The sequence below is a fragment of the Periplaneta americana genome, chromosome 16 (genome assembly GCF_040183065.1).
Source record: "Periplaneta americana isolate PAMFEO1 chromosome 16, P.americana_PAMFEO1_priV1, whole genome shotgun sequence".
Taxonomy (NCBI): domain Eukaryota; kingdom Metazoa; phylum Arthropoda; class Insecta; order Blattodea; family Blattidae; genus Periplaneta; species Periplaneta americana.
Window position 1 is genome coordinate 109,772,609 of NC_091132.1, and position 26,664 is coordinate 109,799,272.

At 38.0% G+C, this 26,664-nt stretch overlaps 2 protein-coding genes and 1 long non-coding RNA gene across 13 annotated transcripts in view; 2 read left to right on the forward strand and 1 right to left on the reverse strand.

The window, feature by feature from the left end:
- The window catches only part of LOC138691058 (probable multidrug resistance-associated protein lethal(2)03659), an 83,520-nt gene extending 77,591 nt beyond the window's left edge, over window positions 1–5,929 (forward strand). For 4 of the 7 annotated variants that reach the window (XM_069812725.1, XM_069812726.1, XM_069812727.1 and 1 more), the window contains 4 exons: window positions 2,763–3,184; window positions 5,010–5,139; window positions 5,227–5,337; window positions 5,614–5,929. In XM_069812725.1, coding sequence (XP_069668826.1) covers window positions 2,763–3,184; window positions 5,010–5,139; window positions 5,227–5,337; window positions 5,614–5,658 — 708 coding nt within the window. In that variant the 3' untranslated portion in view covers window positions 5,659–5,929. Of the gene's footprint in view, window positions 1–2,762; window positions 3,185–4,797; window positions 4,920–5,009; window positions 5,141–5,226; window positions 5,338–5,613 lie in introns of those variants that run through there. The other 3 variants (XR_011329737.1, XM_069812728.1, XR_011329738.1) reach the window with 3 other exon arrangements.
- The window catches only part of LOC138691060 (uncharacterized), a 45,792-nt gene extending 26,286 nt beyond the window's left edge, over window positions 1–19,506 (reverse strand). The window contains exons 1-2 of one of the 3 annotated variants that reach the window (XR_011329739.1): window positions 19,052–19,503; window positions 18,809–18,954 (exon numbers count right to left, since the gene is read on the reverse strand). This is a non-coding gene — a long non-coding RNA (uncharacterized lncRNA). Of the gene's footprint in view, window positions 1–18,808; window positions 18,955–19,051 lie in introns of all 3 variants that reach the window. The other 2 variants (XR_011329741.1, XR_011329740.1) reach the window with 2 other exon arrangements.
- The window catches only part of LOC138691057 (probable multidrug resistance-associated protein lethal(2)03659), a 160,791-nt gene that overhangs the window by 61,763 nt on the left and 72,364 nt on the right, over window positions 1–26,664 (forward strand). The window contains exon 1 of one of the 3 annotated variants that reach the window (XR_011329736.1): window positions 19,679–19,964. The exons of 1 other annotated variant lie outside the window; for it this stretch is intronic. The gene's annotated coding sequence lies outside the window, so the exon portion shown is untranslated. Of the gene's footprint in view, window positions 1–19,678; window positions 19,965–26,664 lie in introns of those variants that run through there. One more of the 3 variants, XM_069812723.1, reaches the window with a different exon arrangement.

The window sequence follows — 26,664 nt, forward strand, 5'->3', positions numbered from 1 at the left end:
GTCAACATTTGGCATAATCCTTTGAAATAATGAGATCCAGAAAGAAAATTCGGGATCTTGCAGATTTTTAAGAAGAGCGTGGGCTTTCCTGATAGTAATGTTACTAGAAGTCTCGGAGTTCATGAGAATTTCAAAGCATTCAATCAAAGCATCATTCTTCTCGTGAACAACATTAACTGTTCTCGACTTAAAGTTCCATCTAGTTGCACCACCAGATGGTATTCGTTTTGCTACACACGAATTCAGGACAGAAGATCTCTGTGGTGATCGAGAAAAAAAGGCTGGAATGGCATTCAAGTTCGCAAAAAATATTCTGGCTTTAGTATTTTGCCTACATGCTCTTTCCATTGTGAGATTTAATTGATGAGCAAAGCAGTGCAAGAAATGAGCATTGGGGTATACCGCCTTCACTTTCATCTGCGCACCATTCATCGCCCCACTCATCACTGCAGCGCCATCGTATGTCTGACCTATCAACTTCTCTCTTTCATTCTTTAAAATTACAGCAAGTTGAGATAAAATGCACTCTGCTATGCTCGTTGCATTTTGACTTGAAGGTTCAAAGAAACCCCAGAATCTCTCTACAGGACACCCTCCATTATCACAATACCTTAGCACAAGGACAAGTTGGAACACGTCTGATATGTCCGTTGTCTCGTCTGCCATGACAGCCACAAATTCCGCCTCGGCAACTTCAGCTAAAATATGTTCTCTGCAGACCTCCAACATACACTCTAACAGCTCGTTTTGAATAATCTTGGATGTACCTTTAAAGAAGGATGCACTCTTTAAATGAGATTTAAGCAAAAAATCGAGTTCACATGTGTATTTTATCAGTGACAAAAAAATACCGGGGTTATCCGAATTCTCAGCTTCATCGTGTCCTCTTAGTGCTAGTTCATTTGAGCCACAAAATTTTACGCAGTTTATTATTTTAGAAAGTACTTCTCTGTTTTTGCGAACTTTGTTGTTGTGTCGCTTGACTGATTCTTGGTAAGCCTTACTTAAACCCGCACGGACATCAACAGATCCTAGGAGAGCAAGGTTAACGACATTATTTACATGCTTTTCAGACTTCTCGTGCTTGTGAATTTTTTAATAAAGTCTCTTTAAGTCCGACACTCCTTTATCAGTCCATGCCATACTTGCAGCGTCACCCGAAACCCCGAACAAAAGACACAGAAAACAGAAAAGTGCATTCTGAATTTCACAGTCACAAAGCCAATCAAACTTATTATAAATATCAGGATTAAAAGTTCTAATGTATTGTTTTTGTCGACTGGTAGCACATTGGGAAATGTTTAACATAGGAGTAGGCCAACCACGTGTTTTTATATCGCACTTTTCACTCTGTGTTAAACTATTAAATTTCAGTGACTTTAAGTGCTTCACGCCGAAATTATTGTTCTCCATTATTGTATTTCCTATCCACACACAAACTAAATTAGGTACACGAATAATACTCACTTGCCTAACAGCGCTTACTGCACGAAAACAATATCACACCCTGGTCACTGCACGTATTTCCATTTCATAACCACACACCACTACGGGCTGCATTCACAGCAGTCCAGCCTGACACGTTTACCACGTGAATGAGAGGGAGAAATGAAATAAAGAGCTTTGGTTGAAATAAATGGCAGCGGGACTGCCAGTCGCAGGGAGGGAAACAGGCTGCCATAGTTAATACAAGGAGCTGAGAGCGGATAACACCACGACAATGCACTGTCTGGTGACAATCAAAGATTTGCAGATTCAAATCAGTAAACATGAACTAAGTTGTAAACAAATACATTAAATTATTACGCTTTCTCCATAATTATCAGTGATCCTAACGGGGGGGCTGCAGCCCTGCAGCTCACCTTCAAAAACCGCCCCTGGTTGCAGTTGAAAGTATTGTATTTATGTACCAGTTAATTGAAACCGAACATGAATTGAACAACATTAATAACACATTACAAATCTGAAAAATAGTTAACAACAGTAGTTTAATTAACACAGCTGAAGAATACTACATTGGTAAACATTATAATCAAAATATACAATAATTGTATAATAATAATTATTATTATTGACTTTATATTGAGAAAATGATGTTATACTCAAAATAATTTATTAATATTCTAAGTAATAAAAGTCAAGATTTCTGAAGTTTTAATTAATATTTTAGTGTATCTTTTGTGTTATTAATTTATTTTACCAAACAAAATAAGTAAACATGCAGGTGAGATTTTATTGTTGTGTGAAAAAATAATTTAATCAGAAAAAGTTTACATTCTATGAATATTACAATTAATTAGAATAATTTATGAACTACAATCGCCAGAAATTAACCTGAACAAATGATCTTCACTCTTTTATTACAGATTTGAAAGTTTAATTTCGGTTACAAAGCAGTTACAGACATTTAATACTAGATTTTCGCCATGGATATAAATTCATCAGTTTTTCCTACAGTTTATAGTAGTGCAGTTTTTATCTCGACTAGATAAAATTAGTCATTTGCAGTCCTTATTCTACGCCTTTAACAACAGCTGCTACCTGCCTCCTTTTGCTTACATGACGAAGAGTTGTAACAAGGAATTATCATCTTTCATAGAAGTCATGGAGACTTTTCGTTGGGGAACAGTTTCATATCAGTCACCTACACCTGATAGTTGTAGATCTTTTTCAACATTATTAGGATCTTCCTCACGGTCTTGTTAGTCTTTCTTTCGTGTCCAAAGATGTAGTTTAATTTGATGTGTTTACTCTTTTTCAAGGTTGGTATTGTTGGTCGAACAGGAGCGGGTAAGTCTTCTCTGATCTCAGCTCTTTTTCGCCTGGTGGATCTGTCTGAAGGCTCGATTCAAATCGATGGAGTGACCACTGCTAGTATAGGTCTTCATGATCTGCGGTCCAAAATCTCCATCATTCCTCAAGAGCCTGCCTTGTTTTCTGGAACTCTCCGAGAAAATCTGGATCCATTTAATGAGTACTCAGACAGCGCACTTTGGGCTGCTTTGAGCGAAGTGGAGATGAAGCAGCTTGTGGACGAGCAGTCAGCTGGACTGAGCCAAAACGTATTAGAGGGGGGATCCAACTTCAGTGTAGGACAGCGGCAGCTGTTGTGCCTTGCAAGAGCCATCGTCAGGAACAACAAGATACTCGTACTCGATGAGGCCACTGCCAATGTAGATCCTCAGTGAGTATTGTGCATTCAAATAGATGAAAAATTATTAAAAGAAAGATAACACATGCATTCTTATTTATGTTTTACACATAAACTGTTATTTTAAAACGTACATAAATTAACTCATTTATTATCCATTTTGAATCTTACGTACACTACTTTTAACACTTGAATATAAGTAATTGATTAACTAGTGGACTTACTCGTGTTAATTATGTAAGTCTATGTGGCTTACAGCTGTTTCGGTGCTTCATCACACCATCCTCAGAGCCTACTAGATCTCGGTGTCATTTCCTACTTCTCTGCCTGTTGTGTGGGTGCGTTTGATTGTTGAAAAGTGGAGTTAAAGAGTGTGTGTGTACTGAAATTGATCTGTGTGTTGAGAATTTGATCGGGGTGTGTTTTAGTGTGTCTGTATATTTCGTATCGTTCTAGTGTGTTGAGTTTTTGGTTCTTGGGTTGTATGTGTAGGATTTCCATGTCCGCACTTATGTTATTGTATGTATGGTTAGCATTGGTTATGTGATAGGCATATGTAGATGTATTGTGTCCTCTGGTTATTGCTTTAATGTGTTCTTTGTAGCATGTTTGGAATGATCTGCCTGTCTGTCCAATGTAGAACGTGTCGCAACTATTACATGTGAGTTTGTATACACCTGTGTGGTCGTATTTATTTGTTTGTTTTTTTTTTGTGTGTTGAGATGTCTTTGTAGTGTGTTTTCTGTTCTGTATGTTATGTTGTATTTCTGTTTTCTGAATGAAGATGCGATCATATGTGTGCTTTTGTTTTCGTATGTTAGTGTGATGTATTTCTTGTGTTTTTGTGTTTGTGTTGTGTTTTGCGTGTTTTTGTGTTTGTTAAGTTTTTGTTTTGTCTTTCTTATGATGCTGTCTATTATGTTTTGATTGTTACTCAACATACCCATGAGCCAACAACAGTACAATGAAGAAGTGAACACAATCAAATACATAGCACAAGAAAATGGTTCAAGTGCTTTGAATGGAGTATAGCATTGCATGGGGCAGAAACCTAGACATAATGGCGAAGTGAAGAGAAGCGATTAGAAACATTTGAAATGTGGGTGTGGAAAGAGATGCTTGTGAAATGGACAGACAGAATAAGAAACTAAGCTCTGTTGGAAAGAGTGGATGGGTGGGTGGGTGGGTGGATGGATGGATGGATGGATGGATGGATGGATGGATGGATATGCAGTAGGCTCTGAGGATGGTGTAAAGAAGCACCGAAACAGCTGTAAGCCACACGTGCTTATGTAATTTAAGACGAGTAAGTTTGCCAATCAACCAATCATTTATATTTAAGTGTTAAAAGTAGTGTACGCAAGATTCAAGATCAATGTAATATAAATTGTAAACAATTTTAATAATGACCCACTTGACAGAATTCTGTGTACGCCACTGGCTCTGTATATGCACATTCCTGCAAGAGAATAAGTTGTCTATAGTCTATATATTTCAAACTGGTGTTCCTCTTTTGGAGGTGGGATATGATGCTAGGGATTGGATTAATCTTACTGAGGATAAGGACTGATGGCGGGCTTATGTGAGGGGGCAGTGAACCTCGGATTCTCCTCTGAAAGCCATTTGTAAGTAAGTTCCTCTTTTAGCTGTTACTGGTGCTGCTGCTGCTGCTGCTAAATTCCGAAACTCAAGAATTAAATTGTGTTCTTACCTTCCAGTAAATGTTTGCCCAAATTTTTTCTGCACCTGTCATCTTCATAAGAGAAAAGTATGTATTTTTTTATTGTGAGAGTCTTGATGCACACACAAAAAAAAACTTTTTTGATTCTTTAAATTTATGATATTATTTTTACTTCAGGACTGATGAGCTTATTCAAGCAACGATCCGTCGAAAATTTGTTAACTGCACAGTGCTAACTATTGCGCATCGTCTGCACACAGTTATGGATAGTGATCGTATACTTGTGATGGAAGCAGGATCTGTTGCAGTGAGTTGAGAAACATATCACAATCATTCTTAAGACCATCTTGAAGAATGATATATCAGCCTTAAATTTTTTCTCCCCTTTCCTCAGGAATACGATCATCCCCATATCCTACTTCAAAACAAAAAAGGGATTCTTTACCAAATGGTGCAACAAACTGGACAAGCTATGGCAGAATCTCTGTTCAAGGTCGCTCAGACCGTAAGTATCTTTTAAAGATAATTAAATGTATTTTCGTTCACAGTTCGTGTGTGTGTCCGTATAAACTCTGATAAGCAACAAAATATTTTATCTGCGATTTTTTGTGCTATTAAATTTATGAAATTTGAACGTTATTGAATGCATTCAAGTTGTAATCTTGAGGACTGTGTTTTGTGCGGAAAAAAAGAATGTAATGGCTCTTAAATTATAATAATTAAGAACTATAATACTACCTCGTATTATAATCTTACATATTAACATCTTTTTATTTTTCAGTGCTTTGAAAAGAAAAGAGAAGAATGCGCAGAAGTTGAGTTATGACTAATTCTTTGGAGATCTGTTGGAAAATCTGTTACGTACAACTATTGGTACTGTTTTAATGCAATAATCTCACGTTATTAAAAGAAAAGGTCTGAAGAAGTTAATGTGCAAATTTGATATATTGTTGAGGAAGCGAAAGAAATCCAGAGGGAAATGGCATTGCCTTTATACAATTCACAATACATTAACTGAACCCTAAAATGAAAACTGAAACAATTTTTGTTTCCTTTTTTTATTTGTTTCGAATAAATAAATTAAAATATTTGTATTATTACTGTAAAATTCCATTTCTTTCACCTTACAATTCTCTCCTTTTGAATAACATAAAAGAAACTGGCCACTCTACTCCTTTATCTCCTAATTTAGTTGCCTCATGATGAGTGACGCTTATGCTTCAATCTACCTTATATCTGTGTGTGTGTGCGCGGCCACTTACAGATTTTCGCGCGCATCTTGTATATAAATACATAGGTTCCCCATAATCTGTTGCAACATCTGAATGCAGATCAAGCGAATCTCTTCTTGAATATTACGAGTAGCATTCAATTCCTTAATGTATTGAAGACGCCATGCAGATACTTTGCTTTTCAGAAATCCCCATAAAAAAAAAAATGACACGCAGAAAGATCTGGGAATCACGCTGGGCAAAGAATGTCGCTGTTCCTGGAAATGTGGCTTCAAAACAACTCCTGTACAAAGGCAAACAATATTCTTGCAATATGAGCCATCACTCCATTCTGCTGGAACCAAGTTGACACATTCATTGGCAACCTGTCCAATTCATTTGTCAAGAAAGTGTGAAATAAATTAATGTATCGATCCAAATTCACAATAACAACTTGATCATTATATGAGTTTTCAGACTTTCACGGTGACTGATAGTAGAATTAGGCTTTGGGTAATCCACCATGTCCTGGAACTTGACATTTCTAACATTTTGGAACTATATACAAGTTCCAGGGGCGGCACATGCAGGAGGGTTGTAGAACTGCAGCCCCCCCCCCCCCTCTTCCAGATAAATTTTGTATGTACTATTTATTAGTTTTACTTCCCTTAGTTTTCAAAACACGTTCCGAGTTTCAAATTTTCCTCTGCTACACCAATCAAATAATGTCATTTCCACCTCCACAAACTTCAGATTTCCTTCCAGTACAATGAGTCGAAGTCCACTTCTTGTGTGTTTCGCGCTGTTCTTTTTTCTGGTTTGATCAAGCAAATAATGCCATTTCCTCCTCTGCAGGACTGCCAGTACATTGCATCGTTCGCTTACTTTCCTTCCCCCTCCTCTTCTCATGATCCTTTACCGGCTGACCTGGCTCTCAGTGGACTACATGGTCTGCAGCCTGCAGATGAGTGATGGGCGAATTGTATAGGTTCGTTGTATGTTTTAAATGTTTTTTTAAAGGCAGTGGATTTCTATTAGTGACGTGTTGCAACTGTTTTGTTAATGTGTTTTCATCTTTCGAACAGTGTGTGTGCTCGCTATGAATAATACTTACTTACTTAGTCGATCCTCTTCTACCACCTGGTGTAGAGGTTTCACAAAGAGCCTTCCATCTCTCACGGTCCTGAACAATGGACCTTGCCTCTTTCCATTCGATCCCTCTCTCCTGCATGGCATCTTGGATTCTTTGTTCCCAGGTCTGCCTCGGTCTTCCTTTAGGTCTTTTTCCTCTATTCTAACTTGCCACGCTATTTTTGGGCGTCTATCATTGTTCATTCTAGCCAGATGTCCAAACCACCTTAGTTGTGATAATTTTATTTGTTCTACGAGAGGATCAATTCCTAGACCTAGCCTTATTGTTTGGTTCTGTATTCTATCTCTTCTAGTTTTTCCTTCTATTCTTCTTAAATATCTCATTTCCATGGCTTGTAGTTGATTCTTATGTTTGGAGGTCAGAGACCATGTCTAATGTTATATTTTATTTAACGACGCTCGCAACTGCAGAGGTTATATCAGCATTGCCGGATGTGCCGGAATTTTGTCCCGCAGGAGTTCTTTTACATGCCAGTAAATCTACTGACATGAGCATGTCGCATTTAAGCACACTTAAATGCCATCGACCTGGCCCGGGATCGAACCCGCAACCTTGGGCATAGAAGGGCAGGGCTATACGAACTCGCCAACCAGGTCAACGAGACCATGTCTCTGCTCCATATATTAATGTGGGGATATACGTGGTTTTATATACTGTTAATTTAGTTTTCTTGGAAACTTCTTTTTTATTAATAAAATTTTTGTTTAACATATAATACAGTCTTCCTGGTGCTGAAATTCTATTATTGATTTCTCCTTCTATGCTACCATCACTCTTGATAACAGAACCACGATATTTGAATTGCTTAACCTGTTCCAGTAGTTGGTTCCCTAATTTAATGGTATGTGATTTTTCTTCCCTGCTGATTATCATTGTTTTGGTTTTCTCTACGCTTATCTTCATGTTCCTTTTCTTTAATTCTCTATTCCAAACACTGAGATTATGTTTCAGGTCATTTTCAGTTTTTGCCAATAATACCAGATCATCGGCAAAAGCTAACTCCGAAATTTTAACAGGTTTCATAAGCCAGTTACCAATAGAGAATTTTTTGGTATTTTATGAATAATGCAGTGCAATATTTAAAATCTATATAGTTCAGTACTTTAACACTACACGAAAAATTTGAAATTAAAACACGTGGGAGACCGACACATGTTGGATATTACACAGATAGCATCAAGCCGTCAGAAACAGTACACTAGAAGTTTCACTGCTGAAATTTACAATAAATGTGAATGGATATGCGGTTGTAAAGTAAAAAATGCACTTTTCTGCTTTCCTTGTCCTTTATTTGGAATTAAAGATAACGCAGCAAATATAAATAATTAAGGTAAGCTTTTTATCAACGCAGCCTCCCTAAGTGTCAGTAGTATGAGTTGCCACTGGAAAGCTCCGTTATCAGGGTAAGACCAAATAACTCGCCTATTTTGTTGTGTTGTGATTCTTGTCATGGTTCATGTTGTGGTACTTATGGTGATCCTTGTCATGGTACTTAAGCCTATCGTGGTCCTTATCGTTGACTTTTACTTCCCCAAGAATATATATAGCATTGGTGCAGCAACAGGGGGTTATTAAAATCCCCCCCCCATAGTCCCGCAAAAAAAAAAAAAAAAAAAACACTGTTGATGCTAAGCAACATTATAACAGTGACTTACTTCCAGTAATATACAACCTATTTACAATAATGACAACTCCTGCTGTAACTACATGTAGCCTGAAAGGTCATTTTCATCACTAAGAAAATATACCTTAACAGAACAGGGGAGAAGTGCCTTGATAGACTGGCTGTTATCTACATACCGGTATCTGCGTGAGGAAGTTTCTGTGAATGAAAATGAAGTGCACAAGAGACTACCTAAGAAATGCAGAAGATGTGTCTGGCTTAAAAAAGTATAATAAAAGAAAAATGACCACTGTGGTCCTTATCTTGATCCCTGTTCTCTTTGTCAGTTTGTTTATGATTTAATTAATGACGATCGCAACTGCCGAGGTTATATCAGCGTCGCCGGTGTGCCGGAATTTTGTCCCGCAGGAGTTCTTTCACATGCCAGTAAATCTACTGACATGAGCCTGTCGCATTTAAGCACACTTAAATACCATTGACCTGGCCTGGGATCGAACTTGCAACCTCGGGCATAAAAAGCCAGCGCTATACCAATTGCACCAATCAGGCCGACTGTTTGTCATAATAATCCTTGTCTTTATCGTGTTCCTTGTTGTCTTTGTCATTCTTTGCATGATCTGGTCGTCGTCCTTGTCATCCTTGTCATAGTTCTCAGTCATGATCTTTATCATGGACCTTGTCATTTTTATCGCGGTCCTTATCATGATCCTTGTCAAGGTGCTTGTTGTGATCTATGTAATGATCCTTATCATGGTACTCTTTGCGGTTCTTGTAATGATCCTTGTTGTCATTATCATGGTTCTGCATTTATAATTTCAAAATAATATTGATTTGCCTATTTGGCAAGTGATTTTGTCACACTGTATCTTTCATTCTTTCATAAAAGATAAAAGAGCATGCACACAAATCTAGACCAGCCATGTCAGACTTCAGTGCACGTCTAGAAAGTCGCAAGCCCTGTAATGCTACAGAAGGTACATGGTCTGACATAGGAGAGGAGAGGTTTGTACATAACGTAAACATCACTACTAATTATAAATACATAATGCTTGGACTAAGAACATCAACATTCGTAACATTAGCTTCTGAAAAGAACAAGGTAACCTATACGAACAACAGAGTAAATAGTTTTTGATTTTCGTGCAATAGTTTGACCCACAGTAGTAAATCATTTAACTTCCCTTCTGAACAATGAAACGTTATAATAAAATTGATGATAACATAAACTGACCTTTCTATAGCCATTACACAACTTATTTTAAATTAAGACGTTAATTCTTATAAACTACTATTATAACAGCAAATTTATTTAGGCACAAATTAAAAAAAAATAACTTAGGAGTGCACTAGACAACGCTATTTTTGACCTTAAGCTGGTTTCCGGCTATAAAATGGACATTAAGTTGATGTTACTCCAGTAGGACGCTGTTTGTTTGCAACAATGATGTAATTGTTGGATCTGAAATGTAGGCAGAAGAGCAAATGGCTACAAGTCAATATCTGCGGCATTAGATAAAAAAAATATTTTTGACAAATCTAATAAAGTTATGGACGTGAAATGATTGTCTGTTGAATGGGATGTCTGTTTAGTTTTATTAATAACATTAATTCTGGAAAAAATCTGTTCACTTGCGTTCTAAATATTGAAATGACTCTGCAGCAACGTTACGTAACTAAGGGAAGAGGAGTGATTAAGTGATTGGTAAAAGGTAACAATACCCTTCTCCTTGTATTGTTGTTCCAGTTTTTAATCATACACGAAATGAATGAGTTCTAATTGTAAATTTGGCAGGACATTGGTTCAAACACTGAAAGGCATGTGTACTCACCCCTACTATACAAGACCCTTGCTGCCCTCCCCCTTACAACCATGGGAGGGGAAGCAACGTGTGTACCTATGAGCAACGACTGGCTAGAGCGAGCAAATTCCTATAGCGAATACTCATTGACATGGCTGATCTAGACACACAATATAATAGTAATAGACAATAATTGATAACATTATTTTTGTACTGATATGTAGGCTACCTTTGGGTAGTCTTGCGTCAAGTGTGTTGGGGGGGGGGAGGAGGGAGTTGGGTGAAAATACGCATGTGGAGCCTGTCTTCAGGACAGTATATTCTTCATGACTTACAGTAGTATAGTGCAATGCCATTTTCGTGACTGTGTACCAACAGTAAAATATTGTTGTGTCGAAAATTACAGATTATTTTCATAAGTAATTTACTGTTTTATTGGTTCAGGGTATGAAATCCTAATAATAAAATTAAATTGTGAAACGTTTTGTTTATTAAAATATTTTTACGACAGTATTTTACTATGAAACATTTTTACAATTTTCGAGTTACGGCCAAGCCCCTACAGTCTCGGCTGCGCGGAGCAAGGAAACCGGGGCAAATTGAACGCTGCGCTTGCCGCCATGATGTAGGAGAGCAGATGCATAATAGCAGTACGTAAATCACACAATTTAACGCTGTGATGATCTAAAATTGATAGATTATGTCTATTTTCGACGTTTAACGTAAAATTAGGACGAAATAAATATATTCAAAGCTTCATTGATATGGGTCAGAGCATTAAAGGAAAGAAAATATGTACGGAACAATTGATAGAAAACATACTCATACATCCATAAATAGGCCTACACAATACACATTATAGAATGTATAATTTTACGTTAATTAGCATATTGTTAGGTTTCAGAGAATGGAACATTATATTAATATACATTACTCTTAGATCACAAGACGTAAATACATGCACCTTGATTACACAAGTTCTTATTATAATCAAATTCTTAAGTGAAATAAATACCGGTATGTGATAATCAGTATAGACCTGTTGTTAAGTTTGAGAGAATCGAAAATTATATTACCGGTACTTCTAGACCACAGGACATAAGTAATCACGCAACATGTAATGCGCAAAGGTAGCAAAATTACATTGCATTTATAAGTCATTGTTCAATTAATAAAGGGAATGCTGTCAATTATAAAAAGTAGCCTAGCGGTACCTAATACATTGCAAATAATAGGTAACATGAAGACCTAAAAACTAAACATAGGGCCATTCCACGTCAAATCAACACAAAAAAGTGGACTTTTCAACCCGACCACCTCAGATTTTTATTAAATTCGGTAGGATGGTGAAGAACCTCAAGTTAATTAATTATGTAAAATTTTAGCCCTCAATAATGCACGATATCCATACAGCAATTCTGTCAATACGAGAAAAAATGTAAAAATGTCGCATACTATGTCAACAAAAATAATTCATAACTTCTCTTCTAATTGAGGTAGAATCTTAAACTTGGGCTTATTTTAAAGCTAAGGGATCATACGTTTCAATAAAAATAGGTTTACTCAAAGTAATGAATTCTTTATTGAATGGTCACGTGAAACACATTTTAACATTGAATATCTATAAATGTGGGACATAAATTATTTCGCGAAAAATGTATGTTATAGAGGTAAGAGTATTCTCCCCTTGGTGTAAGTTTGACTTTGGAAACGTTTCAGGAATATCAGTAAAAAATATATCAATGTATTGGTTTGTAGCACTTAAACCCATCTTACACCAACACTGCATGCGCGCGAGTTCGTACTTGTCTGATTATCTGCGTCGTCGATCTGTCAGCCGTCATGAGTGGCAGTTTATACAGTCTTCAATTTATACAAAACGTGCGATCTGTTTCAAGTGCAGTGTCGTTAGTTTTTGTAGTATGTGGTAGTTTTGTGCGATGTAATGTAGTCGCGTTTTAAGTTATAGGCCTATGTTTGCTGCAATCCCTTCGAGAAATCAGGGCATTGTAATTAGAGGAAAAACTTAAGTGTTATATCGTGGATGCTTAATGTATTTCCTGATTTAAAACAGGAACAAAAGGTGTGCGCTATGTGTCGCAAAGAAATAAAAATATAATATGATGCTATTACGCAGAATCCTCAGAATGACTCTAGTAATGAAGAATACGTCGATTCTACAGCAAATGTAAGTTCATTAAATACAAATCTTTTTGACCAAGCTGTGTTTCTTATTAAACAAAAAAGGCTACAACAAGAGAAATATAAGAGACAGAAATTTGAAAATATTGTAAAAGATGAACTCTTCGATATTAAAGATGCCGAGGAACCAGGACCTTTCTGATTCTGAAATTTTGTCTCAGTTGCAGGAAAATTTTCAAAATTCAGGTAAAAGTGAGAAAATCACAATTTTAACACTACTACTTAAAAGCCGGAGCATAAATAATATAAAAAAAGAGTTTCTTTTAGCTTTGGAATACATAATTTGGAAAGCAAAAGTCCTGGCAAAGGGAAAGGGAATTTTGTGTTCACGAAATCCGAAACCTGGAAAACCCTTGCTCGCGGCTGTTGCCGGTAAAGTTAAAGAATTCTGTTGTTCCGACGAGATAAGCAGAATGATGCCTGGTAAGAAATATTTGTTGTGATTAAAGAATCGGGGAGTAAATCACAGGTACAGAAATGAATTATATGCAGTGTTTAAAAATTCTAACCCTGAAATGAAGGTAATATTCTCCAAATTTTCAGCTCTTAGACCAAAAAATTGTATTCTAGCTGGAGTTAGTGGAACTATACTTCTGTGTTTGTGTCCCCATCAGAATGTAAAACTTATGCCGGAAGCAATTTATTAAAGTTTCAGGTCTACATGGATTTCTAGAAAATTTTTCTTTATACCTTCCAACTTATCAACATTTCTTGGCTACTATGGTGTGCAATCCTCCTCATATAAATTGCTTGTTCACGAAATGTACAGAATGTCCTGAACCATTCAAAATAAGAGAGGGTTTAGAGAAATGCTTCGAATAAAACTTCAGTAAATCAATGACCTACAAGCAGTGGATGACGACTGACCGATCAACGCTTGAGACCATAATGAAACCCACAGACAAATTTTTCGACTGTCTCTTGGAGAAACTTGGTGATTTACTGACTCACTCATTTATATCATCTGAACAAAGTAAGTTTCTACGTGATATGAAATCATTTCTACAGCCATACCAGCTTGTTGTGTTATGCGACTTCGCTGAAAACTATTATTTCGTAATCCAAGATGAAATTCAGTCATATCACAGGACTAATGTGCAGACAACCATTCATACTTTCGTAATATATTATAACGAATTTTCATCCGATACAGTCTCTATTAAAAACCTGGTAATAATTTCACACTGCCCGAAATATGACACTACAGCTGTACATCTGTTTCAAAAATATCTAATGGAGTCATTAAAACAAATATCTGTAATTCACCACAAAAATTATGTATTTCTCCGATGGATTCTCTGCTCAGTATAAAAATAGGAAAACATTTCCTGAACCTCACATTACATGAAGAAGATTTTGGATTTCCAACAGAATTGCATTATTTTTGCATATCGCGTGACAAAAGAGCATGCGACGTTGTAGGTGGGACATTTAAAAGGTTTGCGGCTTGTGCTAGTTTGAAGAGACCATCCGATAAACAAATAACTACACCTAGGGAATTGTACGACTGGACAAGGGATCATCTCCCAAACATTAATACCGTTTATGTGACTGAAAAAAGCTATACTGAAGAGGAAAAAATGCTTTCTCTTCGATATGCAAAATCCACCGCAGTGCCTGGAACACAAGTTTCATACACTCCTTCTGTTTAGTATTATACTTGCTAAGCAGTTTTAAAATGCAGCTGAAACAATGTATCATCCTGTCAGGAAAGATGATCAGGCTATTTCATTTCAGCAATGAAAGGTAATCATTTCTTACAGAACTTCGGGTTTAACAAAATCCATGTGACAATAATTTGAGGTAATAATTAAAAAAAATCGAATTATGTACTACATGTTAAATTACACAGCCACATTCAAGAATTGTATGATCAAATATAATTAAATACAACGAATGTGTGGGACATAATTATCGCGACTCATACGGTTAGTTTACGCTTGCAGTGACATAATAATTTTTATCTTTGTAACCTATGATGATTTCAAGTTGAAACTTATCAGTTCATTATATGGCTAACTGAGGCGTACTATATATTTTTTTCCTTAAAATAGAACCCCCGCATTTTTAAATATGAATACATAAAAATTGTTTCACCATGTTTTTTTAGTGTTATTGAATACAAGCAGAAAACAATATAAGCAATAAAAACTATCACATATTAAGAATGTATCACCCAATTTTTGTAAATTTATCTGGAGACGTTGTTGAGATATATAATTTTAATTGAAGCGGCATGCTTACAAAAATATGATTTTTCTTCATGTTTGAAACGCCATTGACAGAAAACGAAAAGCACAGGACATATGAAACTCGGCAGTTTTAGTTAGCACAGCAGGTAAAACAAACCCTCAAAATTTGAAAGAAATCTGAGTCGGTCGGGTTGAGCGCCTTGTTGATTTGATATGGAATGACCCCATAATCACATTAGTAAAAAAACATACTTTTTATGAGTGGATTTCTTTACATAATATATTGTTATTTTAAATAAATAAATAAATATATATATATCATTGCTTGCGGAGTGATAGTACGTAATTTTATGCACATATGTTATATCAATAAGATGACATTCCTTGCTTTTTTAATTATATATACCCGGCAAAATATAAACGGGTTATTTGTATGTGAACTATATGCATTTATAACCCCCCAGTGAAAAATAATGCACTAGGAATATCTGCAAAAACAAAAAAACAACAAAAATTGCTGTGCAAATGACAGCATAGACCTCTCACAAATATAAAGTAATTTTAAATAACTTAAGCACTTTAACCAAATTTGAAAAGGCAACATACCTCTTGATTCTTGAAAAAAAGGGGGGGGGGGTAGGTAAATGCTGCCTGATGATGACTTAAAACTTGACACCTTAAAACGTAAGATATTATAATAGGCCTTCATAGAAGTTAGATAAAACTATTTACATTAATTATAACATTGGCGTATACTGGTTAAAGGGTTTGGGCTACCACTGACCCTATTATTACACAAAATATATCTAACAATTACTTTAATTTTAATTACTATGGTAAAACTAATAATACAAAATTATTACATTATGTTATATTATAAACTTTTTCTTTTGTAATTTCCTTGGGCTACCGCCGGTAGCCCGGGTAGTCCGCAAAATACGCCCCTATTATAACCACAATTCATTCATTCATTCATTTATTTTATTCCATAGATCTTACATGAGCAATGAAGCTTTAAGATGTGGAACATGTCAACATTTTACAATATTACAATTACAATTTTTACAAATTTTTATAGTTTTACAATTTAGTAATTTTCTACAATTTTTACAATTTTGTACAATTTTATTACATTTTTTTTTACATTTTGGCGAGATGTAGTGAGATGAGATGAGGTCCGAGGATTCGCCAAAATATTACCCGGCATTTGCCTTTTCGGTGGGGGAAACCTCGGAAAAACCCAACCAGGTAATCAAATCAAAGGGGGTAATCAAATCAAAGGGGTTGATGCCAAGGACTCGCCATAGACCATCCGGCTTCAGTCCCACGGCTGGGGAAAACCTCCGAAGAAACCAAAGTCCAAAGGGGGATCCAACCCAAGCCCGAACGCAGCTCCGGATGAGCAGCCCAGCGAGTCTGCCGACTGAGCTACATCGATGGCTCTACTAAAAGTATACAATACATAGCCAATCAGATTATTAAATTTACAAACGCAAACGATCATTCATAAGTTGAGCTATATTATAATACAAAACAATTTAATTAAATTTAAGGCATAAACAATTCAACCAGTTGTGATATACAGAAATTGATAATACATATCATGCAAACTACTTCAAATTACAAACACAAACAATTTATCAGTAGAGCTATATAGATTACTATTCAATTTAAAGCATATACAATTCATCAGCCAAAGCTATACAAATATATACAATACAAAGTAGCATACTTTCATTAAGCTATACAAGTTTGTGCAATTAATATCAAGTAGATTAATTCAATTTATAATCATAAACAATTCATCAGTTGAGCTATACATATTACCATTCAATTTACAGTAGGTCTATATACAATTCATCAGTAGAGCTACACAGACTAGTAATCATTTTAAGAACATATACAATTCATCAGCCAAACTATACAAACATATACAATCAAATTAGTTCAATTTGCAAACTTATTTTCGTTAAGCTATACAATTCATATGAAGTAGATTTATTCAATTTATAAGCTTAAACAATTCATCAGTTGACCTATACAGTATACTATTCAATTTACAGTACATACAATTCATCAGTTATGCTAAACAAAAAATACAATACATAGTAAACAGATTAAGTCAATATAAAAACATATTTTAGTTGAGCTATATAAAATTGTACATGTCATTTAAGTAGAATAATTCAATTCACAAGCATAAACAATTCATCAATTGTGTAGAAGGTATGAGTATGTAGAAATTTGGTTAATTCTTTTCTGAACCTTTTCTCGTTCTTCAAATCTTTAAGATAATTAGGCAGTGCATTGAAGACTGTTATACATGAATAGCGAACTCCTTTTTTAAAACAGCTTAGACTAACAGAGGGTAGATGAAGATCTGATTTATGTCTTGTATTAAAATGATGAATGTCTTGATTAGTACTGAATTTATCTTGGTTCTTAATATACAGCATCATTAGGGAAAGAATGTATTCACAAGGTAAAGTCAAGATTTCTAAGTTTCGGAAAATATTTTTACATGAGGTCCTTTTATGCACACCGGCCATTATTCTTATAGATTTCTTTTGTAAAACAAAAACGTGTTTAGCTTCAGACGAGTTACCCCAGAATATTAATCCATATTTCATTACAGAGTGAAAATATGCTAAGTATGACATTTTAAGTAAGTTTATATCACCAATAGTAGATAAGGATCTTAATGCATAACAGGCAGAGCTCAATTTACGAGTAATACATTCTATATGCGTTTTCCAGTTCAAGTGATTATCCAATTCTAAACCAAGAAACTTTGTGCTTATAGATTCTTTGAGATGAGTTCCATTTAATCGAATACTGTAGGAAACCTGAGCACTATTGTGTGTACTAAATTTGACTGCACTGGTTTTATCAACATTAAGTGCTAGTTTATTTGCATGGAACCATTCATTCATTAGATTCAGCACTGTATTAGAAGTGTTTATAAAATGATCGTATTGTTTGCTTGAAATAATTACACTTGTATCATTTGCAAATAAAATTACATGGGATGAATTGTTTATGGTCAAGGCTAAATCATTAATATAAACTAGAAACAACAATGGACCTAAAATTGACCCCTGCGGAACACCATGTTTAATATTTCTAAATTCTGAATAAGTAACTTTATGACTATTTGGTACATTTACTTCTACTTTTTGTTTTCTATTTGATAAGTACGATGTAAACCAACCCAACATCTCATCTTTAATACCATAAAACTTCAATTTTTTTACTAATATACTATGGTCTACACAATCAAATGCTTTAGCCAAGTCACAAAAAATCCCACCTACATGTAGTTTCGAATTTAATGAATTTAGTATTTCATCCACCAAACTAAAAGCAGCATTCTCTGTCGATTTTTGTTTTCTAAATCCAAACTGTTCTAAAACTAATATATTGTTGGACTCCAGGTAATGATATAATCTATTATACATAACTTTCTCAAACACTTTTGAAAATGTTGTTAATAATGATATGGGTCTGTAATTAGCAATAGTACATTTATCTCCCTTTTTGTATATTGGTTTTACTATTGAATATTTGAGTCTTTCTGGAAAAATACCACATTGCATTGACAAATTGCATAGATAGCTTAACGGAGGGGATAATATTTCAGAACAAGCTTTCAGAACTTTACTTGGAATTTCATCATATCCAGAGGAATATGGAAGATAATATTGGGAATGCCTGCAAAACAAATTCATGTGCAATTGACAATATAGATACCCCAAAAAACCCATTTTAAATGAAAAGATAACAACATAGGCCTACCTCTAAATTCTTGAAAGGATGGCTTCTGATAAATGCTGCCAGATGACGTAGAGATTAACAATTACATTACAATTTAATGTATGTTATAATACTCATACGTTATTATTTACATTTACAATCCGAATGAAAAATAGAACTGGGAACGCCTGAAAGTAGTGGAATAAATAAAAACCACATAGAAAAAATGAACGGTAACTAATAAGTAGGCCTAGTACAAAAAATGCACATAATACAGTTACATACCCATCGATTCATGAAGAGGATGGATTTTGTTAGATGCTGCCTGACAATTGTTCTATGTAAATTAACGTTGTAAGGTCTTGCTGTGTGATGGCATCTAATTTTAGTGTACATTTCAACTGTTAAAGATACAATTCTTACGATGTGATTGTCAGGAAACTCGTTTTCTAATACATGTTACTGCAGTTCAGGGAATATTTCATTTATGTTTATCTGTTCTTTATCTTTAGGCCTACAGGACCTGTAGGTGGCATGCCATTTGTTTCCTTTAACAACTGTCTAATGGAACATTCACATAATCTACAAATCTTTACGATGTCTGCTGATGGAATTGCCAAACCCCCATTGTCTTTTCTCAATAAAAACGCTATGTCTTTGAGGGATTTGTTGCCATACAATGATTCGTCACATTGATGACAATAGTGTTTCTACCTATTTCATGGCGGCGTAAACATGCGCAGACTAGTTTCAATTTTGGACAGCACACCAGCGCTCCGTGTGAGTCTAGTATACTATATAACGTCTTTGGTTACGGCACTATTTTAGTGAAAGTGCGTCTGGTGAATAAGATTTAGCGACTTTGGTGGCTTTTAGGTAGCAATAGTTGGCAGTATACGAACAGGCAGTGTTGCCAGAACAGCGGAATTTCCGTCAGAGGGTAACACCAATCTGGCGGATAGGACACAGTGAGAGTTGGCGACACTGCATACAGGGTTACCAAAATGTCATAATAGTAATCATAAGTATGTGTGGATCGTGATTCGTGTAAATGGTTTTTTAAAATGGTTTATTAGGTTTCTTATAATTTACTGGTGAATAATTTAACTACTAACGTAGCGGAGGAAAATCTAGCACTTGGCGTAAACAAAACCCAGGTAGATATAGATTATGCAAGGAAGCTCTCCTCGTATGTTCGGTAAGTACCTATCTTGTCGCGGTATTTTGATCTACGAGACGGACACATGGTGCTTCTGGATGAAAATATTGCTTAAAATCATGTTTTAGTATCATGATGTTTAAAATATGAGGATTTATAGGGTATACAGACGCCATATAACGTAAGATGTTGAGAGAGCGTCGTAAAATAACCTACTAAAAAGAATTTATAGGGTATAAGTTATTTTGTATTGTTTTACTTAAAAAGTGTCTATGCAGTGTAACCTATAATATGTCACTTTGGTATCCCCACATCTAACCCACTACAATCTTGTCACAGTCCTCGACCTCCTGTCACTTAGCTATTTTCTCATCTAACAAAGTGTAGCCTCGTCACAGTCCTCGGCCTCCTGTCATTTCTCTATTCCTCCATCTAACCCACTGTAACCTTGTCATAGTAAGTTAATTCAGGCAATGACGGAAGAGAGAAGAGAGAAGGGAAGACCAAGGACGATGTATATGGATAATATTGAGATGATGGCAAGGAAAAGAGGGAAAGGAATTGGGGAACTGAGAAGAATGGCGAGGGATAGAGAGGAATGGAGATGGATCGAGGCAGACCTGACGCCGTGAGAGAAAAGGGAAAGATGAAGAAGGAGATGATGTCAGAAACTTCTACTACGGATGATGATGACTTTCTGGCTCTCCCTTACCTTCTTATGATCAGAGGGAATTCTGCGTAACATTAAAGAGATCAGAAGAAAATCATCTGATATTATGTGCTGTTTTCAAATAGACAAAAGATTCATTAATTTCTTTTACTAAAAATTATATTTAATATACATCATTCCCAGATAAAATGATTGGTAGATACTGAATATGAACCAAATCCGCTCACAAGTAAAGGAAAAATCGTTGCACACAGCATGCCCAAAACCACTTTTTCGGCATCCTATTGAATGATGAAAACATGTATTTCTGCGGAGTTGTTGGTATATATGTTTTATACATATCATCAGACCGGTCGAGGTGGGTTCCGCCAAGTTGGTGACCGGGGGATGCAATGGTGGCTCTCGTGCTTTTCTTTTCGGACATTAATCGCCTTATCACCACCCAGCCCTTTTCATTCTCTCATCTTTTTCATCGCTGTATTTCTCCTCGCCGGCCACCATTGCATGCGGAACGCCCACCACATCATCACAGCTATTTTCACCTCTCCATCCCCGCCGTTTGTTTTGACACGTCCGCCACAATGACGGGATTGATTTGTTATGGATGCCTTGCTAGATCACATTCTTCTTCCTCTTCTAGTTTTTTATATACATTATTAGGTTTAGTATCTTAGGCTTACAACTCCCGTCTCACCAGCGGGGATCTTTCCTATTTCCGTGGTCCTGTCCCACGGTTTCGAGCACGACTTCCAACTTGTGCAGCCCGACAGGGCGCCCAGCAACGAAGCAATAGTGGACCCTTCATACTGCCCCTATATGCAAGTTTAGGTGCCGAGCCCGGACCAGATGTCAAGTACACTCACGTAGAGCCCCTATGGGGGCCCGGGGCGATTTAAACGTCCCGGTGACCGACTCTGCTCGCCGGGGCGAATATATTGCCCCGACATTTTACCGCTGACTTATGGGTGTCGCAGTGTAATCAACCACAAGTCCCCTGAAGCTGCGTGCGGTCTCGGATTGCTCCGGCTTTGGGAGGTGGGTCGGAGTTAGCCGAGTGGTCTGACACTTGTATTCAGTGTAGAGTGGGGAGCCACGGGCGGTTATTCCCGTGGTAGGGGCATAAAGCTGCGACACGCCTCTGGTGCAGAACTTGCCGTTAGGTATGTAATGTCCAGTTTGAAGGGTAACTTGCGTGAAGTGGGTTGCTTGGGATCGGGCTGTGGGGGGGGTCGCCACGGCCGGCACAGACCGCGAAGAATATCTTGGTGTCTTTTTCTTTCGCCCCCCCGGTGGCAGGCTGACGCCGACGGTTCCGTAGGGGGGGGCCAGTTCAAAATGTCTTCGCGCTCTTCTTCCCCTCCATTAGAGAAACAACCCAAAAAACAGAAGATAGGAAAAGACAATGCGACTGATGGTCATATGCTGAACAGTGCAATGGATTTGGACCCTGAGAGAGTAACAGTTTAAGTGCCGCCTCCGAAGTTCATCAGTATCACCTTGGATGGAACGGAAAAAACCATGAAAAACTTTAGTCCATTCTATGTGAGACATGCGCTCGATGGACTCGTTGGCAAGGTCAGAAATGCAACTCGGCTCCGTAACGGTAGTCTCCTCGTTGAGACTGCATCTGCAAAACAGAGTGAGACGCTGTTGAAAGCAAAGTTGCTTGGGTCATACCCCATCAGAGTCGAACGTCACTCCTCGCTCAACACCACGCGAGGAGTTGTGCATACAGATTCTCTAGATGGTCTATCAGATGAAGAGATCCAACTAGAGCTGGCGGAAAAGTCTGTGTCCAAGGCTTACCGTTTACTATGGAAGTGGGACGGACGGACTGAACCCCTAAGAACAGTCTTTCTGACCTTTGAGACGTCTCTTTTACCAGAACATATCTTTGTCGGCTACGAGCGTGTTCCTGTGCGTGCGTATGTGCCGAACCCAATGCGGTGCTTTAGGTGCCAACAGTTCGGACATACGCAAAAACGTTGCACAAACAATATCATCTGTGCAAAGTGCGGTGGTGCTGACAATGGGGATTCCCCATGTACCGGCGCCGAGCACTGTGTGAACTGTTCTGGGGACCACGCTTCTAATTCTAAAAACTGCCCAAAGTATATGCTGGAAAAGACGATTTAAGAGCTTCGAGTCCGGGAAAATATTAGCTTCTTTGAGGCACGTAAGCGTATTTTAGATAAAGAAAAGAAGGCAACTGAAAAGTCATATGCGTCTGTACTGCAGAGAGCAACAGAGAGAATCGATGCCACCACACAAACGCCACCTCTTACAAACGTACCTGGGAAGCGAATTGAGATCGCAACCCAGACATATGTAGACGCCGCTACTCAGACTGCTGAGTCAGACGACACTTGTGGACTTGACATCAGGCCTTACGTCCCTAAGAAAATTATTGCTGTGACAGCAGAGAAGGATTGTAGGCCTAGTAGAACACCAGAACGTCGCACTCCTAGTTCGGGTGGCAGGTCGAGATCACGTTCTCGATCACGTCCTCGATCAAGATCGCGATCAGGAGTGCGACGAACTGCAAGTGAGTCGCCAGAGTCGAAGACAAAGCAGTCGCAGGCAAAAGCATCTTCCCATAGAAAGGAAAAGAAGAGAAGATCCCCTGTTAAGCCACCAACATGATATAGCTCCTCTTGATGACTGATATTGTACAGTGGAATGTGAACGGTGTACGCAGCAGATATACAGAACTACAGCAATTGATCTATCATGAAAACCCTGCTATTTTATGTCTCCAGGAGACACACATTCGGCCCGAAAACTCCCTAAGTATCTCGGGATACTACGTTCACCAGTACGATCACCTTGCCGGTATTCGTGCCAACGGAGGTTCTGCCCTCCTATTCCGCCAAAGTATATTTTCCTCTGTTATCAACATCAACAGCCCACATCAATGCATAGCCACTCGAGTCACTCTACCTTCCATCCAGTTCTCAATAGTCTCTATATATACCCCCAGACACACCTTTCACAGTGCATGACATTGAAGACATTTTCTCGCAGGTACCTGCTCCATATCTGGTAGTGGGGGATTTCAATGCATCCCACCACTCATGGGGCTCAAATTCCGATGATGACAGAGGAAATAAAATAGCAGAGGTATGTACCCGTCTAAATCTTGTTACCCTGAATTCAGGGGAAGCTACACATCTCTCCTTAGCTTACGGTACATACTCCATGATAGATATCTCCATTTGTAGCTCAGTTTTGTCGACGCATTTCGAATGGTCTGTGATTCACGACCTACATGGTAGTGACCACTATCCCATTCGAATGCGTATGTCCGCTTTACGTCCGGCGGAATCTCGATCTCCAAACTGGGTTCTTAAAAAGGCGGACTGGGTCGGATTTTCGGAGTCCATATCATTCGATGATAACGGACATGAAAGTGTGGACTCCCTAGTAGATGATTTCTCAAATGTGGTTATAAAGTCAGCGAAATTATCTATCCCCCGGTCGTCCTGCAGGCCAAAACGCTTCTCTGTCCTCTGGTGGACGGATGCCTGCAGAGATGCAATCCGTGACCGCAAACGTGCTTTACGCCAATTTGAGCGCCATCCGACCCAAGAATATTTTGTCCAGTTTAAACGTCTTCGAGCCAAAGCTCGTCGCATTGTGTGCGATGCTAAGAAGACGTCCTGGACAAACTACATCAGTTCATTGAAACACAACGTCCCAGCTAACACCATATGGGATAAAGTCCGTCGAATAATGGGGAAACGTAGTTCTGTAATTCCGGGCCTTCTAAACAATGGAGTAACGACCACCAGTCCAATAGACATTGCTGAAATATTTGCTACCACATTTTCACAAATAAGCAGCCCAAATAATTATGACCCGGAATTTCTGAAAATCAAAGATACTGCAGAAAAACGAAACCTAAATTTTCAATCTGACAACACTGAAGACTACAATGCACCGTTCACATCCGAGGAGCTGGAGGCGGCACTAGACACATCCCCTGACACCTCCCCTGGCCCTGATAACATCCATAACCGCATGCTTCGTCATCTTCCACCAGCTGGAAAATCCTTTCTTCTGTCTATGTACAATAGAATCTGGACTGAGGGTGTATTTCCATCTGCTTGGCGTTCTGCCATTGTAATTCCAGTCCAGAAACCGGGAAAGGACCCTTCTTTACCTGGCAATTACAGGCCAATCTGTCTCACCAGCTGTGTATGCAAGGTTATGGAAAAGATGATAAGCAAACGGCTGATGTGGGTACTCGAATCGGGAAACTGATTATCTAATATCCAGTGTGGTTTTTGTAAGCACAGATCCGCCGCAGACCATCTTGTACGGCTGGAGACCGCCATTAGAGATGCTTTCCTCAAGAAGGAACATCTTGTGGCAGTCTTCTTTGATCTAGAAAAGGCTTACGATACCACTTAGCGTTATGGAATTCTGCAAACCCTGCATGACTGGGGACTTCGTGGCAGTCTGCCAACGTTTATTGCGAAGTTCATGGCAGAGCGGTATTTCCGAGTTCGAGTAGGCACCACACTTTCTAACGAACATCTTCAAGAAAATGGCGTTCCGCAGGGGTCTGTATTAAGTGTTCTTCTTTTCTGCATTGCGATCAATGGCATTGCCCACTGTGTAGGTAACCGAGTATCTTCTCTCTTGTACGTTGATGACTTCAGTCTATATTACAGTTCCCGATACCTTCCATCTATCGGTCGACAGTTGCAACTGGTCATCAATGTGCTATCGGAGTGGTCTCTTCGCAATGGCTTTAAATTCTCCACTCAAAAGACGCAGTGTGTCCACTTTTACAACCATCGTGGACTCCATCCACATCCTGAACTGCGTCTTAATGGAGTGGAGTTGCAATATACAGACACTGCGAGGTTTTTGGGCCTTATCTTTGATTATAAATTAACGTGGGAGGCGCATATCCGTGATTTGAGAAGGCGTTGTGAAAAATCTTTAAACATTTTACGCCTTTTGTCAGGGGTTCGCTGGGGTGCAGACCGCATAGTGCTTTTACGTCTATATCGTGCTCTTATCCGTTCAAAGCTGGATTATGGCTGTTTTATCTATGGCTCAGCAAATAAATCTAAGCTACGTTTCTTAGATACTATCCATCATCATGGGATACAACTCGCTACAGGTGCCTTCCGAACTAGTCGAATAGCGAGCCTGTATTGTGAAGCGGGGGAACCATCACTGTATCGGCGACGTAATGTCCTGTTGTGCTCATATGCGGTTAAACTCCGCTCGCAGCCTGAGCACAATTCTTTCAACTCTTTCCATCATTCGTCTCTTTACGGCCGATACAGTGAAAATCCACGGAGACCTCGTCCAGCAGGTGTGCGATTCCGTGAACTGCTCTTTGAACTCGACGTCCATCTACCATCCGTTCGCACACTAGAATACACCACCACTCCACCGTGGATTATGCGACACCCCATGTTTGATGTAAGCCTGAGCCAAAGTTTTAAGAATTTTACACCAGCTTTTGTTTATAGACTTCGTTTTAGTGAACTTTTATCCTGATATCCAGATTATTCTTTAGTTTTTACTGACGGATCCCGAGTTAATGATTGTGTTGGTTGCTCCTTCGTTGCAAATGGATAGATATTTAAATATAAACTGAGCGAATATACCAGTGTTTTTACTGCAGAATTATATGGTTTTTACAGAGTTTTATTGTTTTTAATTCGAGAACCTCGGGGCAGATATCTAATCTGCTCCGACTCTTTAAGTGCCATTCAGTCTTTGCAGTCTCTCTATTCAGAGGATCCCCTTGTGTTAAGAACTCAGCAGCTGTTCCACACACTCCTAAGCTCTGATTGCGAGATTGGAGTAGTGTGGATTCCTGGCCATGTCGGAATTCATGGGAATGAGGCCGCAGATGCTGCAGCCAAAGATGGTGCCACAAATGGCACTCTGGTATATTGGCGCGAGAGGTGGCAAGACTTACAAAATTATATGAAATGTAGAATATGGTGGCAATGGGAAGGAGAATGGTCTGCACAAGAGGAAAACAAATTACGAAGAATAAAGAATACTGTTCGAGTTTGGGATTCGTCCACAAGAGCGTCA